Raw genomic sequence first — 14,568 nt, 5'->3', positions numbered from 1 at the left:
AGCTTTGACTGACTTCTCTAAAATGGGGTCAAGATCCTCACACTGCTGACCTCCGGGTCCGTGGTTTATGCCAGCAATGGTCTTTGAGATCTGTGGCTGGTGTTCCCCTCCCCCCCCCCCCGCCGGCTTCCCTTGCAGGGGCTGCTGCCATGCCAGGATTTGCTACCCATCCACACCGTCTGTCCCCTAGGCTCACGGGAAAAGAAAAGCGAGTTGGTGGCTTTGACCTCATGTGGAATGATGGACCAGTGAGCAGAGAAGAGGGCATCGACATATCAGGGACTGGGTACTTTGTGGCCAACACCAACCTGGGTACGTGGGGCTTTCTCAGAGGGTGGTATTCCCAGTCTGGTCTGGTCTGGGGACAGTGGGGAGGCGAGTGTGACAAACCACTGGATTTGGGCATTTCTTCTCCATCAGTCATGAGCTCTCTGTACACACGTGTGTCTTTAGAAAACATTTGGTGAAGACCAGAAATGTTCTTATTTTGTACTTTTCTTCTTGAGTTCCCCTTCCGCTAGGTTCTTTGTCCTGGGACCCTATCTAGCCCTGCTCTGAGACCCTTTGTAGCAGTCCTCCCAAACCCAAGGCCACATCAAACTGCCAGCTTTTTTCTTCATTCTAAATTCTTTAAAGTAGGAATGTCTCCATGTGTTTCCAGTCAGGTGAAGTCTAAAAAGGGAGAGATCATGAAGATTAGGACACCCAACGAAGGCTTCTTGGAGATGTTTAGACTGGTTCATTGGGTCTGGGTGGGGTTTCCTTTTGTGCCTGGGATGGGGCAAACGTGAAATAAAGGGTAATGTAAATGATCTGGAGCACAGGCCCTTGGATGGAAGGAGTGTGAGAAAAGGCCCACTAGGGACCTTTAAAACCAGGTAAGAGTTTGAACTGGATTTGGTGTCAACAGCTCACCCTTACTTTTCGATGCACTTTCTTGGAAATTGCCTTTTGAGGACAGTATCGGTCTTGGTCCCAGGACACATTAGGCCTGTTGGCTCATCAATCAGATGTGCGTGGTAATGATTACACTCTACCCTGGAGAGTTTATGAAGTGTGCCTATAAACTTTTAAGTACTATATTTCCATTTGACAGAGAACACTGAGGCTTGCCCACAGCCATGCTCTTCTCTTTACCAACTCTTAAGTCTTGCCCATTTTTGCTTTTATTTCAGGCTGCAATAACGATAGAAAGAAACAGCTGAAACAGCTCTTCCGTTCATTTCACAACCGGAAGAAAGTTACCGGAAATTGAGCCCAAACAGGTGCCCAGTGACCCCTCCCAACTTTGAAGCAGTGCCTCCAGTTTCTCTTAGGCCTGCCAACAGTTTTGCTGGCTCAGCATGTCACCGACCATCAGCCTCTGGACTTGCTGGCTCCAAGGAGCACTGCCGGTGAAGCGTGCTTAGGAGAAGTGCCAGTCTGGGAAACTGGATGGGTTGTGACCTTGACAGGGGTTAGTCTGTGATCAGGAACTAAGGATTTGACCTATAGAGAGAAATTCAGCAAGCCTCACAGCCTTAAAGAGAACTTTTCTTAATAAAAACAAATCGTCATTTGACTTGTTTCTGATCTGGCTAGGATTTGTTGGCTGATGTGCTGGACATCACTTGTATGTACTCACAAGACATTCTTCCCCGTTCCAGGCAGACAGTCAAGATGTCCCCCATTTTAGAAAAGTGGGAAACGCTCTGGGATGGCAAGGGAGTCACCGCTTCCATCAGGTTGCCAAGGTGTGAATTCAGAGTTAGAAGACTTCAGTTATAGGACTAGGTCCAGCTTTAGGTAAAAGAACTCAGATAAACCACTTAAACTCATTTCCTCATACACATGGACCACACGTGACTTCACTGGTGTCAGCAACTCCCATCTGTTTAGGAAAGTCCCTCTCCTAATACAGCATGACTACCTGGCAGCTCCTTCATGGTCTGAGGGGTTTGCCTGGCACCTTGAAAGAATAACTGACTTGCCCAGTCTCAGCCGTCATGGATTAGAAGTGCAGCAGGACCCCAGGTTTTCCTAACTTCTAAGGTCAGCTCTTTATTTAATGTTAGGCTACTTCTTTTCACATCTACCCAGTGAGGTCAACAATCAACTACTTATTACACTCTAAGGCAAAGCAGTCCTACTTATAACACATACCGGCTATGTGACCCCGAGCATGTCATTTATTCAATCACCACTTCATGCCCTTACATATGTGAAGCACTGATTAATACATGTTGGGGACTGAAGTACTATCAGTGATACAATCCCTCCTGAGGAGTTAAGTTACAAAATAGTAATTGATTTTTATTGCAAAAGTTGTTTCATTACAATCATCACAGATCCAGACCAAAGGAAAAAAAATTGTTCAAAGGGTTAGGGATAAGATCAGTCTCTTGTCTCAAGTTCTTTAATAGCCCAAAGGGAGATCCAAGAATGTAGATTGCAATATAACATGAACCCAAAAGCTTTGAGGGGCTGAGAAAGGACTAATTAAGTAAAGTCCATGAAAGAAATATCAAAACTGCTAGAGATAAGGAAAGGTTTCATATAGAGGTCATGCTTATGATCCAAAAACAAAGTATCACCTACCCTTTCTGAAAAGTGTTTCCTTCTCCTCTATAAAAGAGCAAAGTCATCCAATGTACCTATGCTAATGGACTTGCTAACTTTAAAGGCCAGTTTTAATCTCCTTTCTTCATGGATAATACTGTAGCATCAGCTTTCCAGAATACATTTTATAAATCCTGGCATAAATACATTTATATAGTTTTAAAGTTTGTAAAGCACTTTCTTCACAACCTTGTAAGGAAGACAGTTGAAGTATCACTATCTTACAGAAAAGGAAATTAAAGGAAGTGACTGGTTCAGAGTCCCACTCCTACCAGTAGAAGGCCAAGCATCTGACTCAAGGTCAGGGGCACACACTCTAGCACAGCCAATAATGATGTTAGAGTGGGGAAAATGGAGCCTAAGTGAGAAGGGTAAGGTCCCAACTAGGAGTCATAAGAGATCAGTGCAACTATGGCATTATTCAGTATCAAGAGCCACTAGCTGCATTCCAGGCCTTGCGTCTTTCCTTCCTACCTTCCCAATCTGGCTTAATAGAAATCCACAATTCAGCTTCTCTAATTGTACATTCCTACATGATTATTATAGCACACATTTTTCTTTTTCAAAGTGATCTCATATTTGAGGTGCAATAGTTCACATGCAAAGTAAATAATCTCTAACAATGGGATACCACTGATCACACTGACTAGTAAGACTGCAAAAGAGTATACCATTTGCAAACACTGGAAATTGTTTCAAGCATAACAAACACATCACAGACACTGGAGATTAATTCCATTTGGGGCCTTTATTCTGCTCAGGTTTTTTTGTTTGTTTTATGGCTCTTTAAAAATTAATTTGGTATAATCATGAGGTATTTCCACTTCAAAGAACAGGTTCTGGGAAATTCCATGAAGCTACAGTACTATAGACAGAGAAATGTTCAATAGTAAATGTTCCTTAAGCCGGAGATTACTGAAGGAACAACTGCTGGAGCAATTCTTTTTGCCTAAGATTGACACAAAGCCTCAGTTTGATCTATGAGGTATTAACAAGAATCTATTAGAAACTCTGATGTAATCAGAACTCAAAAAGGACTGAAAAGAGGGAGCTGTGTTGGGAAATGTGAACTCTGTCTTTAGAACTAGTTGCATGAACTGTGTGGTGAACCACAAATAAGGTTTCCTGTCTATCACAAACCACCATTGAGCTTTGCTGTTCTACTCATACCTGCTATAAACTCAGTCATTGCCCTATGAAGTCTTTCTTCATCCTTTCTCCACAGTGGAGGGGTTATGCTGGAATGAAGTGCTCACACTCTCCCACTCCCTTCCCCAGAACTAGAACAATAGTCAAGCTGTGGGTCTAAGGCAGAGGAAAAACGCATCCTCCCAGACAGCAGGACATTGTTGGAAGTGCCTGTGGCAGTCATTCTAATGCTCCCACTGCTGCTGCCCCAGCCTCTCATCTTGGATCTTCTCCAAAGACTATCAATAGGCTTGGTGTTTCAGCCCACCCTGGTAGTGTCTTGGGTGGATAATAACAGGCTGTAGGTTTCTGGCCTTATTAGAGCAGCCAAATCTTGTAAACAAAAAAGTCTTTAGTAGCAAACTGCAATCTGATAGATTTCTGAAGCTAGTTCCTACTATGCGTTATTGACACAGTGGTAAAGCAGTTCTGTGGGCATTTAGGAGTGAGTGATTTAAGTCCCCATGCTGGGCTTTGATTGCTGAACTTCATCCTTTCAAGATGACATTAAGGGCTCTCATCTCCTCTTGGCTCAACGGCTTCAAGTTAAATCCCCTCAACTCTGGTTTACCTATGGGGAGAATCAAGTCAATGAGTCAGAGAGAGTGTAAGAGAGATATGAAGGAGGTGCTGGATAGTCCCACCACATTCTAGCTAGGCAAAAGAAAGCTTACTTGGCTTCTACACACTGTCATGGGAAGGACTGATGGTCTAATAAGAAAAGCAAAGCAAAAAGTTTTGTTGCGCTAAGCAACAGTGATTCTCTCACTCAGCTTGAGTTTTGGAAGGATTCTTAGGGGGTTCATAGACTCTTATTTCATCATTTATCTCAGGGGCTTTCCTGGCTACTCATAAACTTCAATCACTACCTTGGAAGAGGAGCCAGTTTGGGACTCACCCAAGGTCATAAAGGTCTATCTCCCCTGGGTCATATCATCTACTTTCTCTTTCCAAGATTCAATTTTTATCATGAGCTAATTCAAAGTGACCAAAGTGACTGGTGACCAATGGAGAATACAACTTTATGAGGAAATTTTAATGGAACTACAGATGATTGGTAATAAGGTAGGTAAATAGTTCCAACGGGCCCAGGTCTTTGGCACTTTCCAGTCCACTATGCCCATCTTATTTACTTTCCAGATGCCTACATTCCTTTGTTCTACTTCAACTTCTGAGATTCATGCTCAATTGGGATATAGGTTTTGACTTTTCCCACTTTTCAGTCCCCACTAAGGAACTATTTACCTTGGGCTTCCAAGAGACGGTTGACCTTCATTTTCAACTGTTTCCGGAGTTTCTCTATTTCCTCATCCAGGTGCTCCTGATCTGAAAAAACAACAACAAAAAAATTATAGCAACTAAAATTTCAGAGCACTTTGCAATTTAAAAAACACTTTCTTCACAAATTTTGTGAAGCAGGCAGTGCAAGTAACATTATCCTTAGAGAAGAAGAAACTGAAGCTGGGACCAAATGACTTGTCCACTAGTCACACAGCTAGGGAATGTCACGACAACTCCAGGTGTCCTAACAAGTTGTGTGACCTCCTCACACAACACCACAGTGCCTATCAACAGAATATTCTGGAGGAATGGGAATGGGAGGACCTTTACCAAGGTCCCAAAGAATAGCAGAAAAAAGGCAGTTGTGTTTGAGGAGCGGGAGGGGAAGCAGTCCAATGTTGCTGGAACCAGCCTTATGAAGCTTACTGTTGTGTAACAGGAAAAGGAGTTAGTTAAGACTTAAGAATGTATAAACATAATGCCAACTGGCCTGGAACATGGAGGAAGCCAGAGACTTATAAAACAAAGCTTGCATACAACTTGTTAGGTGATCACAGGCAAGTGACTTTCCCTGACTCCACCTTTGAAAAACAATTAAATTGTTCTAGATGGTGTCTAAAATCCCTTGGGGGGGGGGAAGAAGAGAGGGAGTTAAATGGTGAAGTGGATACAGCACCAGCCCTGGAGTCAGGAGGATCTGAGTTCAAATCCTACCTCAGATACTTAACATTTCCTAGCTGTGTAACCCTGAGCAAGTCACTTAAACCCAATTGCCTCACAAAAACTGAACAAAAAAAAAACCAACATAAAATTCCTTGCAGCTTTGAGATGTCTTCTTATGACAAAATGTCAAGAGCTTCACCATTAACAAAAAATTATAGAACACTGCCTATGTATGTAATACCCAAAGAAATGAGAATGTCCAAAGAGCACCTGGCTGGAAATGTTTAAATGTCTATTGAGTGGCACAGATTAACATACCAAGTGAGAAGATACAGAAGTAAGGACTGGAGTTAACCTTTAAGAATACAACTTAATATACAATTTACAGAGACCAATGCAGGAGAAGGACCCAGCAAGTTCAACAGAGTAGTGTGCCAGACACATCTAAGAAATGGACCTAGCTAAAATGAAGGGATAGTACACAAGCGAGGAGATGAGAAGTTGGAGGAGGCTGTGAAATTTCTTTTTTAGGACTACACACCAAGAATTCTGTCAATTACTTTGTTTTCAAATAATTTCAAAACTATTCTATCCTGTTTGGTAATTCCGATTCCTTTATGTAGTTATCAGAAATTCAGGATTGGAGGAAATATCAGAGATTATCTAGTCTATTTTTTAAATGAAAAAATTGAGACCCAACAAATTGTCTTCTCCAAGGTCACACAGAAAGCAATATCTTTTTATGGAGTCGGGCAGAATTTTGTAGGCCTGGAACCCCAGATCCTGACTGTTCAGTCAGTGCTCTTTCCATTGTATCAGGATATGTGACCCTGGGCAAGTCACTTAACCCCAGCCTCAGAAAAAAAAAAAAGAAAAGAAAAGAAATCAGCCATTGTATCAGGATGGTAGATGTCCAATTCCTTCTTCTCCAGTGAAGAATACAACTCTTGGCCTCATCTTTCTGCATTGAAACCCTACAACTTCTTTCCCCCCATGTCCCCTCCAAAAAAAAACAAAACTGGTTCCAAGAAGGTTTTGAGGGCTAAGACTTTTTTCATTGTAATCACTGTGTTTATGATTTTACTGGTTTATCTTGCTACTCTGCATCAATTCAAACAAATCTTATCTTTCTCTGAATTCCTCCTCTTGTTTCTTATAGCTATGCCTTAACCAACACATACCCGCTTCATTTCAAGTTTTTGCTATTATAAAAAAATGTACTCTGAATATTTTGGTGTATATTTCTGTCTTTAATCTCTTTTGAGGTATATGCTCCAAAGAAGGATCTCTAGGACCAAGGCTATTAAACTTCTGTAACTGAGACTTTGTGACAAGTTTTAATTAAGCCCCAAGCCTAAACTATGCAAAAATTGATTTGGGAGGTAGCGCCACAGTGTTCAATCTGGGGTCCCTTACCTTTCTGAATCATATCCTTCGTCCGTGGTCGGGGAAGCTTGATGAACATGTTTCCAAAACAAACCATCACTTTATCTGAAATGGTAAACATGCCACGGTCAGCTTGATAAATCACCAAGTATTTCTGCATCTGGAAGACGTGACCTCATCCTACATTTACTGGCTGTTTGACCCTCCCAAGTCAACTAGGCTATTTCCAGCCCCGGTTTCCTCATCTCTAACTCAGATAATATCTTACAGGGTCGTTATCAGAACTGAGTGAGATAACATGCAGAGCGCTGAACAAATCTTCAGGAGCTATGTGCCAGCTATTATTTATTAGTATTTTTTAAAAATCTTTCTCATCTTTTATTTTATTTTATTTTTATTTTTTTAATTTTAATTTTTATAATTATAACATTTTCTTTGACAGTACATATTCATAGGTAATTTATTATTATTTTTTAATTAGTATTCTTCTAAGACTTCAGGTATTCATAATTCCTGAGAAAGATGGTAAAATATAAGACCCAATTTGGTGCCAAACAAGCAAAGAAAGGAGACCTCTAACTTCTTCTATGGAATTGTTGCTTAAAAACTTATAAAAACAAAACAAAACAAAACACAAACACCCCAAATTCCTATCTTAACTATACAGGAAAGAAAAGTTAGGCGACTCTGGACCCGTGTCCTCAAAGGTATTTCCTGTATCTGTGATAGTACGCTCTGGACCCGGTGAAGAAGTGATGTGAATTTTAGATCTAAATATCCTTTGCTTTGATTTGTTCTTCCCCCCCCCTCCTCACTACACTGCTACAAGCGGAATTAAGGATAATTAAGTGATATGGACCCTCAAAGTCACAGAAAAGCCAGCCTTGCTCCTACTCGGTGTTCCTAAAAGCTCGGGAATTGAGAGTCCCACAGAAGCTAAAGTTTCCCAAGCACAGCGCCTCCAACAGCCCCGCCAGTCCTTAACACAACGCTGAATCACAGCATATAACTATACATAAGGGCCTTCGGGCTTTTGCTTCCAACAAACGGCCTCCCTGTTCGCTACTCTTTTAAATTTTTAAAAATTTAATTTAATTAAAATTTTTTTTTTTTAAAGAGAAAGCACCTTATACTTGATACTGGAGCAATGGTGGCTCCAGCTGGACTGCAGACTCACCCCTGGAAAGGCGTGCTGACGTCAGGGAATGACGTCCGTGACCCCTGACCCCCACCACGCCACGACTTACCTGACGGGCCAGGGTCTCTCTGCAGAGCCCTCAGGGCTTCCCGGTTCTGGTTCCGCTTCAAGTCCAAGTCCACTATCTAGGGAAAAAATCCAAAGCCAGACGTGAGGGTGGAGCCCAGAGAGGGGAAAGGGTCAGGGGGCAGCTTTGGCCAATGTTCCGGCTCAGAGTCGGGATAAGGAAAGCGTGGAGGGGAAAGTGCAGGAATGAGGGGGGCGGGGATTAAGAAGCCCATTCCCCTCGCTCTCGGGCCCATCAGGGACCTGCTGCTTGTCGGCCAACACCGCCTCGGCCAGCTCCTCCACCTCGCTCAGGTAACGCAACACGCGCTCGGAATCGGGCCCCAACATGACCGGCGATGGTGCGGTCCGGCAGCTTCCCTCTGCGCACGCGCCACCACCGCGGCAGCGCACGTGGTCTCGTAAGCTAGGTCGCACGCTGGGGGCGGGGCGGTGGGAACTAATGTGGGACGGCCTTCGGGACCACGTGACGCCTTCTGGGCTCGTAGGAGGGTAAGCTGGAAAAAGTCCGGTACGTCGGCGCCCCCATCCGGCTGAAATTCTCCGGTGCGAAAATGGCTGTCTTCGGGTCTCCTCCTCCGGGACGGCCGGGACTCACCCAGAGCCCCGGTTAAGTACTTTGCCCCTCGTGCCCAATGCGGCATCAGCAACTGGGGAGGGTTGCAGCGAAGAGTGGGGCTTCCTCACCTCCACCCTGGTTACCGTTATCTCTGTAAACTGTGCGAAAAATAAAGCTCTCCAGAGATAATCTCCGGTTAATTTCTGCAGCTGGGTGGTACGGCCGCTTTCAGGTTAGATTTAGACTCCGAAGGGATGAGTTTGGGGCCTGCCCCGTTTCATCTGTAAAATGGGCACCCCCCGGGGCTGAGAGAACCGCACAGAGCACTTTGCAAAGCTAAAGCCCTATATAAAATTTCCACTGCTTTAGCCGTTTTTCTGTGCAAACAGTTTGGTAGATTATGTGACTTATCCAAGTAGCCATGTGCAGGTTGCTCTTTCAGCCTTCAGATCTTCGCCATGATCCCCACAGGTCTGCGGGATCTTTCCGCATCTGTTCACCCCCCTGGTGAGCATCTTCTTAACAATTGATCCAAAGTGAAAATAGTGAGGTGGCATACAAAAAAGGAGCGTTACAACACTGCGTCCCAAGCCGGGAACGTGCATTCCCACCAACGAGACAGTGGGGAGAGTGAACACGGATCTAGCAGCAGTGCCAATGTAGGGCCTTGATGTCCTCTCTCTCCCGGGCTGCTCCTCTTTGGAGCACGCCTGCTGAGCAGGTTACCCACACGGGCTCCTACAGGCCGCCTTTCTCACAGCTTGACTCATTGTCAGGCTATTTCCTTTGAGTCCATAGTGGAGTTTTTTCTTCGCTCCTGGGATTGTTTTGGTTACAAGTTTCTTGATTAGTCTCCTTCCCTGAGTCTGTCTGTCTGGAGACGGTGTCTTCATGTGCGTCCCTGTTAAATGCATCTCAACTATGTGGGTCTCTCAGATTAACGCCCGAACTGTTTTAAAGGGTGCTTCAGGACAGGACTAATCTCTTGCCTACTGTCCAAGTTCTTCTCTTGATTCAACTAAAGACATTTTTTCACACTTCTTAAAAGTCTTTTTTTTTTTTTTTTTTTTTTTTTTTTTTTTTTTTTTGGTGGGGAGGGACTCGGCTTCTGAGTTATGCCTTGGAAAAATAGTGATCAGCAACAATTCCCACTTCCAACCCTCCCCTCAACCCATAAATCCAAAGTTTTTTCCACTGAACCACTGCTCATACTTGGCACACATACTCCATCTGTTGTAAAGCCTCGTCAATATCCCTTTCTCTCACCCACATGTGCAAGAATGTTTGTGGCAGCCTCTTTGTGGTGGCCAGGAACTGAAACTGAGTGGGTGCCCATCAGTTGGAGAATGGCTGGATAAACTGTGGTATATGAATGTTATGGAACACTACTGTTTTGTAAGAAATTGATGAGGTCTAACCAAATGTTGAGGTCTAGATAAGGGTTACCTAAATAAAATTAGGATTAATTGAGGCCTAGTGGCAGGTTCCAGGTACAGGGAGTGAAATGGAGCTCCCCTGCAACCCCTTTAGATTCCACGCAAGGATAAATGAGTTCTAGCAGCGGCAAGAGTCCCCTGTAAATGAATTTACAGGACCGAAAACCTAGATTGATAAAAGAGGTTTATTGTAGGGTTTGGAAGTAAGGTTAAAGTCTGGTTAGTAAAAGGAGTTAGATAGAGGAAAAAATACACCAGAAGTGGCGGACAGAGAGTCTGTGATGCAAAGCATGGTGCTTACATGTTTCAACCCTCTGCCCAGAGATGATTCCAGCTTGGGGCCTAGGGTGGAGTTCCAGGTTGATTCCTGGAGGGCCAGAACCCACCAGATGGGAGTTGGGAAACCTGAGCAGATCATTAGAACGGGGGCTGGGTACAGCCCAAACTGGCTCAGATCCGGATCTCTCCCCTTGGAATACAAAAGGGTGGTTTTGACCAGATTTTGTAAATCAAACAAAGGTCAGTCAGTCCCAGAGGGGGTTGGAGATCAGAAAAAAGAAATCTTAAAAGGGGCTACGCCCACACCAAAATGACCAGCAGGAGGAATACAGAGAGGCTTGGAGAGACTTACAGGAACTGATGCTGAGTGAAATGAACAGAACCAGGAGATCTCTGTACATGGCAACAAGATTATACAACGATCAATTCTGGTGGACGTGGCTCTTTTCAACATTGAGATGATTCAAACCAGTTCCACTTGTGCAGTGATGAAGAGAATTATTATCTACAGCCAGAGAGAGAACCATGGGAACAGAGTGTGGACCACAAAATAGTATTCTCACTCTCTGTGTTGTTATTTGCTTGCATTTTGTTTTTTTTTTTTTCTCAGTTTTTTTTCTTCCTTCTTGATCTGATTTTTATTATGCATAAATGTACATGAATATGTATATAAATGCATATATATGTATATATATGATTTAACATGTATTTCAACATACTTAACATGTATTGGACTATCTGCCAGCTAGGGGAGGGGGGAGGGGGAAGGAGGGGAAATTTGGAACAAAAGGTTTTGCATCTGTCAATGCTGAAAAATTACCCATGCATATGCTTTGTAAATAAAAAGCTTTAATTAAAAAAAATATATATCCCTTTCCCTCCACTCACACAGCACTATCCTGGTGCAGACCCTTTTCATTATTCTTCCTGTCTCAAATCCATTCTCCATTCAATGGCCAAATCATTTTCCTAAAGCATAGGTTGATCTTCACTTCAGGATCAAAATAAAATACCCCATTTGAAATTTAAAGTTCTTAATGACCTGCTCCCTTAGCTTTTAATCTTTTTATAATTTATTTCCTTTTCTTTATTCTCCATTGTAGCTACAATAACCTGTTTGCTAATCCTAATATATGATAATCAATTTTGTTAATCTGGGTTTTTCTCCATGCTGGAATATTCTTTCCCCTTACTTCTATTTCCTAGATTTCCTGACTTCCACCAAGACACAGCTTACATTCTGTCTTCTTCAGGAGGATTTTCCTATCTTTCTCTCACTGTCTCTCATTCCTCTAGTGCGTCCCTTCTGAGATTGCCTTCCATTTATACAATATATATCTTGCAGGTACTTATGCTCTCTCCCCCATTAGCATGTACGATTCCACGTTTTTCCCACCTTTTTTTGTATTCCCAGTGCTTAGCACAGTGCCTGACACATAGTTGGTTCTTAATAAATATAATTGAGAAACCATGTCCCCACATTGGGTGAAGAAAGAGAGGTACAGAATGTAATTTTTGGAGTAATTTAGATATCCACTCATATAAGTGAATTAGAGTAAGATATAAGGAATATTAAAGTTCTGAATTCTATGATCTCACCATTTCTTCCCTTTTCCCTTCACTCCAGAAATTGATCTTCCATGTTAGATTAATTTGCAAACTTGGATCTGCCTTTGACTTTTCCTTGTCCCTTTTTTGGTATTTTAGTATTTTTATTTTTCCAAATACATGCAAAGATAGTTTTCAACATTCACCTTTGCAAAACTTTATGTTCCAAATTTTACACCCTCACTTCTTTCCCACTTCTCCTAGACAGCAAGTAATCCAATAGGGGTTAAAGATGTACAATTTTTCTCAACACATTTCCATATTTGTCATACTGTGTAAAAAAAATCAGATCAAAAGGAGGAAAAAAAACCAAGTAAACAAACAACAACAAAAGTGAAAATACTGAATTTTGATCCACATTCAGTCTTCATAGTTGTCTCTCTGGATGTGGATGGCTCTTTCCATCCCAAGTCTATTAGAATTGCCTTAAATCATTTCATTGTTGAAAAGAGCCAAATCCATCACAGTTGATCATCACATAATCTTATTGCCACCATGTACAATGTTTTCTTCATTCAGCATCAGTTTATGTAAATCTTTCCAGGTTTTTCTGGAATAGCTTTTCTGCTATAAATCACACCCTGTTAATTGTGAAAAGGCTCTTGGAGGTCATCTAGTCTAAACCCTTCTTTCTATAGATGAGGAAACTGAGGCTTAAAGAGTTATAGCGTTTTCTCCAAAATCACAAGAGAACTCAGGTCCTCTCAGTGCAAGGCCAGTATGTTACTCGTCACATCCTGCATTTAGAACTTTGTAGTATTATAAAAGTGACTGATTGGAATATATTTGTGTGTATATTTCCTTTATACATGTGGACATGCTTGTTATTTAGTCATTTTCAGTCATGTCTGACTATTTGTGACCATATTTGGGGTTTTCTTGGCAAGGATACTGGAGAGGTTTGCCATTTTCTTTTCCAGCTCATTTTATAGATTAGGAATCTGAAGCAAACAGGGTTAAGTGACTTGCCTAGGGTCACACAGCTAGGAAGTGTCTAAGGCCATATCTGAACAGATCTTTCTGACTCCAGGCCAGGCATTCTATCCACTGCACTTATATGTATACATATAAAGAAAATTCATATAGTTATATAAGCATGTATGTATATATATATATATATATATATATTTGTCCAAATGATTCTTTGTTCATCTTTGGTCTTAAATTCTTAAGATTGGTTCTGTTTCTCCTGTTTTATTTATTTATTTACCTTAATAACTACTTGTTCATCATTCATCTTATATTCTTAAGATGGACAATTTCTCCTGGCTCCTCATTGTTTGACATAATGCTATAAGTTCATGGGCTAAGCTCCTCTCTCTCATCCTAGACCAGATCATAGGATGATAGCTATAGAGCTGGCAAAGACCTCAGATGCCATCAAGCCCAGCTCCCTCAATTTACAGAAGAAGAAACTGAGTCTTGGAGAGATTAACTTGCAACAAGTTCACATAAATATTTGCTGTCTTTTCACATCTAAATCCAAAGACTATTGATTTTTTCTAGAAGAGAACATATATATGGGACAGACATATATTATTGTGTCTGGGGTATGTGTATGTGTGGGGGAGATGTGAGAGTGGGGTTGTGCAATGTGGGTAATATAGACACAGATGATGGAAGGCACCAAAAGTTGGGGTTCAGTCGTGTGAAAAATTCACAATGGCCATTCTCTTTGGCAAAAGGTAGATTTATTTAGGGCAATAGATACAGACAAAATGAAGGAATACAACAGACACCAAGAATGGTAAATATGAAACAGAGTGGGAAAGCATGTGAAAGACAAATTCCTCAGTGGAACTCAATTACCCAGTAGAAAGGGAGCACCCTATGCCCTTAACTGGAAAGCTAAATCCTGAAAGAAACTTAGCACCCCACAATAATTAGCTGTAAAGAAAAATGGGGTTGGGAAGCATAGTGGAGTTAGGGGAGATACCACATGGCATGGGAGAAGGGGAAAGGGAAAGACACTCCGAGGCAAAGTGCTATGGCAGACTGACCCAAAGGCAGCAGCAAAGCCATGGCCCATAAGTAGATTATATAGGGAAAACTTAACCTCAGGGACATGACTGGGATTTTTGAAAAGACATGGCAAGGTGAGACAGTTCAAGACCCCTATCGAGGGTGGGTCTCAGGGGTTTGGTACAGTGGATAGATGGCCAGGCTTGAAGTCAGGAAAACTCATGTTCATGAATTTAAATCTGGCCCTATACATTTCCTAGCCCTGTGACCCTGGGCAAGTCACCTAATCCTGCTTGCCTCAATCCCTTATCTGTAAAATGAGTTGAAGAAGCACTTCTTTTTAT

The 14,568-nt window shown here is 42.2% G+C and overlaps 2 protein-coding genes across 5 annotated transcripts in view; one reads left to right on the top strand and one right to left on the bottom strand.

Moving 5' to 3' along the window:
- Positions 1 to 1,561, top strand: part of TTLL9 (tubulin tyrosine ligase like 9) — a 41,750-nt gene extending 40,189 nt beyond the window's left edge. For all 4 annotated transcript variants that reach the window (XM_074292779.1, XM_074292778.1, XM_074292777.1 and 1 more), the window contains 2 exons: positions 191 to 312; positions 1,176 to 1,561. In XM_074292779.1, coding sequence (XP_074148880.1) covers positions 191 to 312; positions 1,176 to 1,255 — 202 coding nt within the window. In that variant the 3' untranslated portion in view covers positions 1,256 to 1,561. The remainder of the gene's footprint in view (positions 1 to 190; positions 313 to 1,175) is intronic.
- Positions 1,562 to 3,327: 1,766 nt separating this feature from the next.
- PDRG1 (p53 and DNA damage regulated 1) lies at positions 3,328 to 8,782 on the bottom strand. Its single transcript, XM_074292781.1, has 5 exons — positions 8,624 to 8,782; positions 8,364 to 8,439; positions 7,147 to 7,221; positions 5,032 to 5,112; positions 3,328 to 4,357 (listed from the first exon to the last, which is right to left on the bottom strand). The coding sequence occupies exons 1-5, from the start codon at positions 8,708 to 8,710 to the stop codon at positions 4,275 to 4,277; spliced, it is 402 nt and encodes a 133-aa protein (XP_074148882.1). The 5' UTR covers positions 8,711 to 8,782; the 3' UTR covers positions 3,328 to 4,274.
- Between the last annotated feature and the right edge of the window lie 5,786 nt (positions 8,783 to 14,568).

Source organism: Sminthopsis crassicaudata, chromosome 2, assembly GCF_048593235.1.
Source record: "Sminthopsis crassicaudata isolate SCR6 chromosome 2, ASM4859323v1, whole genome shotgun sequence".
Taxonomy (NCBI): domain Eukaryota; kingdom Metazoa; phylum Chordata; class Mammalia; order Dasyuromorphia; family Dasyuridae; genus Sminthopsis; species Sminthopsis crassicaudata.
Note: the sequence above shows the minus strand (reverse complement) of the source record. Positions and strands in the feature narration are given on the sequence as shown.

Coding starts and splice junctions, on each gene's coding strand:
- PDRG1 (XM_074292781.1), bottom strand. CDS start 8,710: ATGTTGGGGCCCGATTCCGAGCGCGTGTTGCGTTACCTGAGCGAGGTG. Junction 8,440..8,623: donor TGTTGGCCGACAAGCAGCAG/GTCCCTGATGGG, acceptor TTTTTTCCCTAG/ATAGTGGACTTGGACTTGAA. Junction 7,222..8,363: donor GAGAGACCCTGGCCCGTCAG/GTAAGTCGTGGC, acceptor TTACCATTTCAG/ATAAAGTGATGGTTTGTTTT.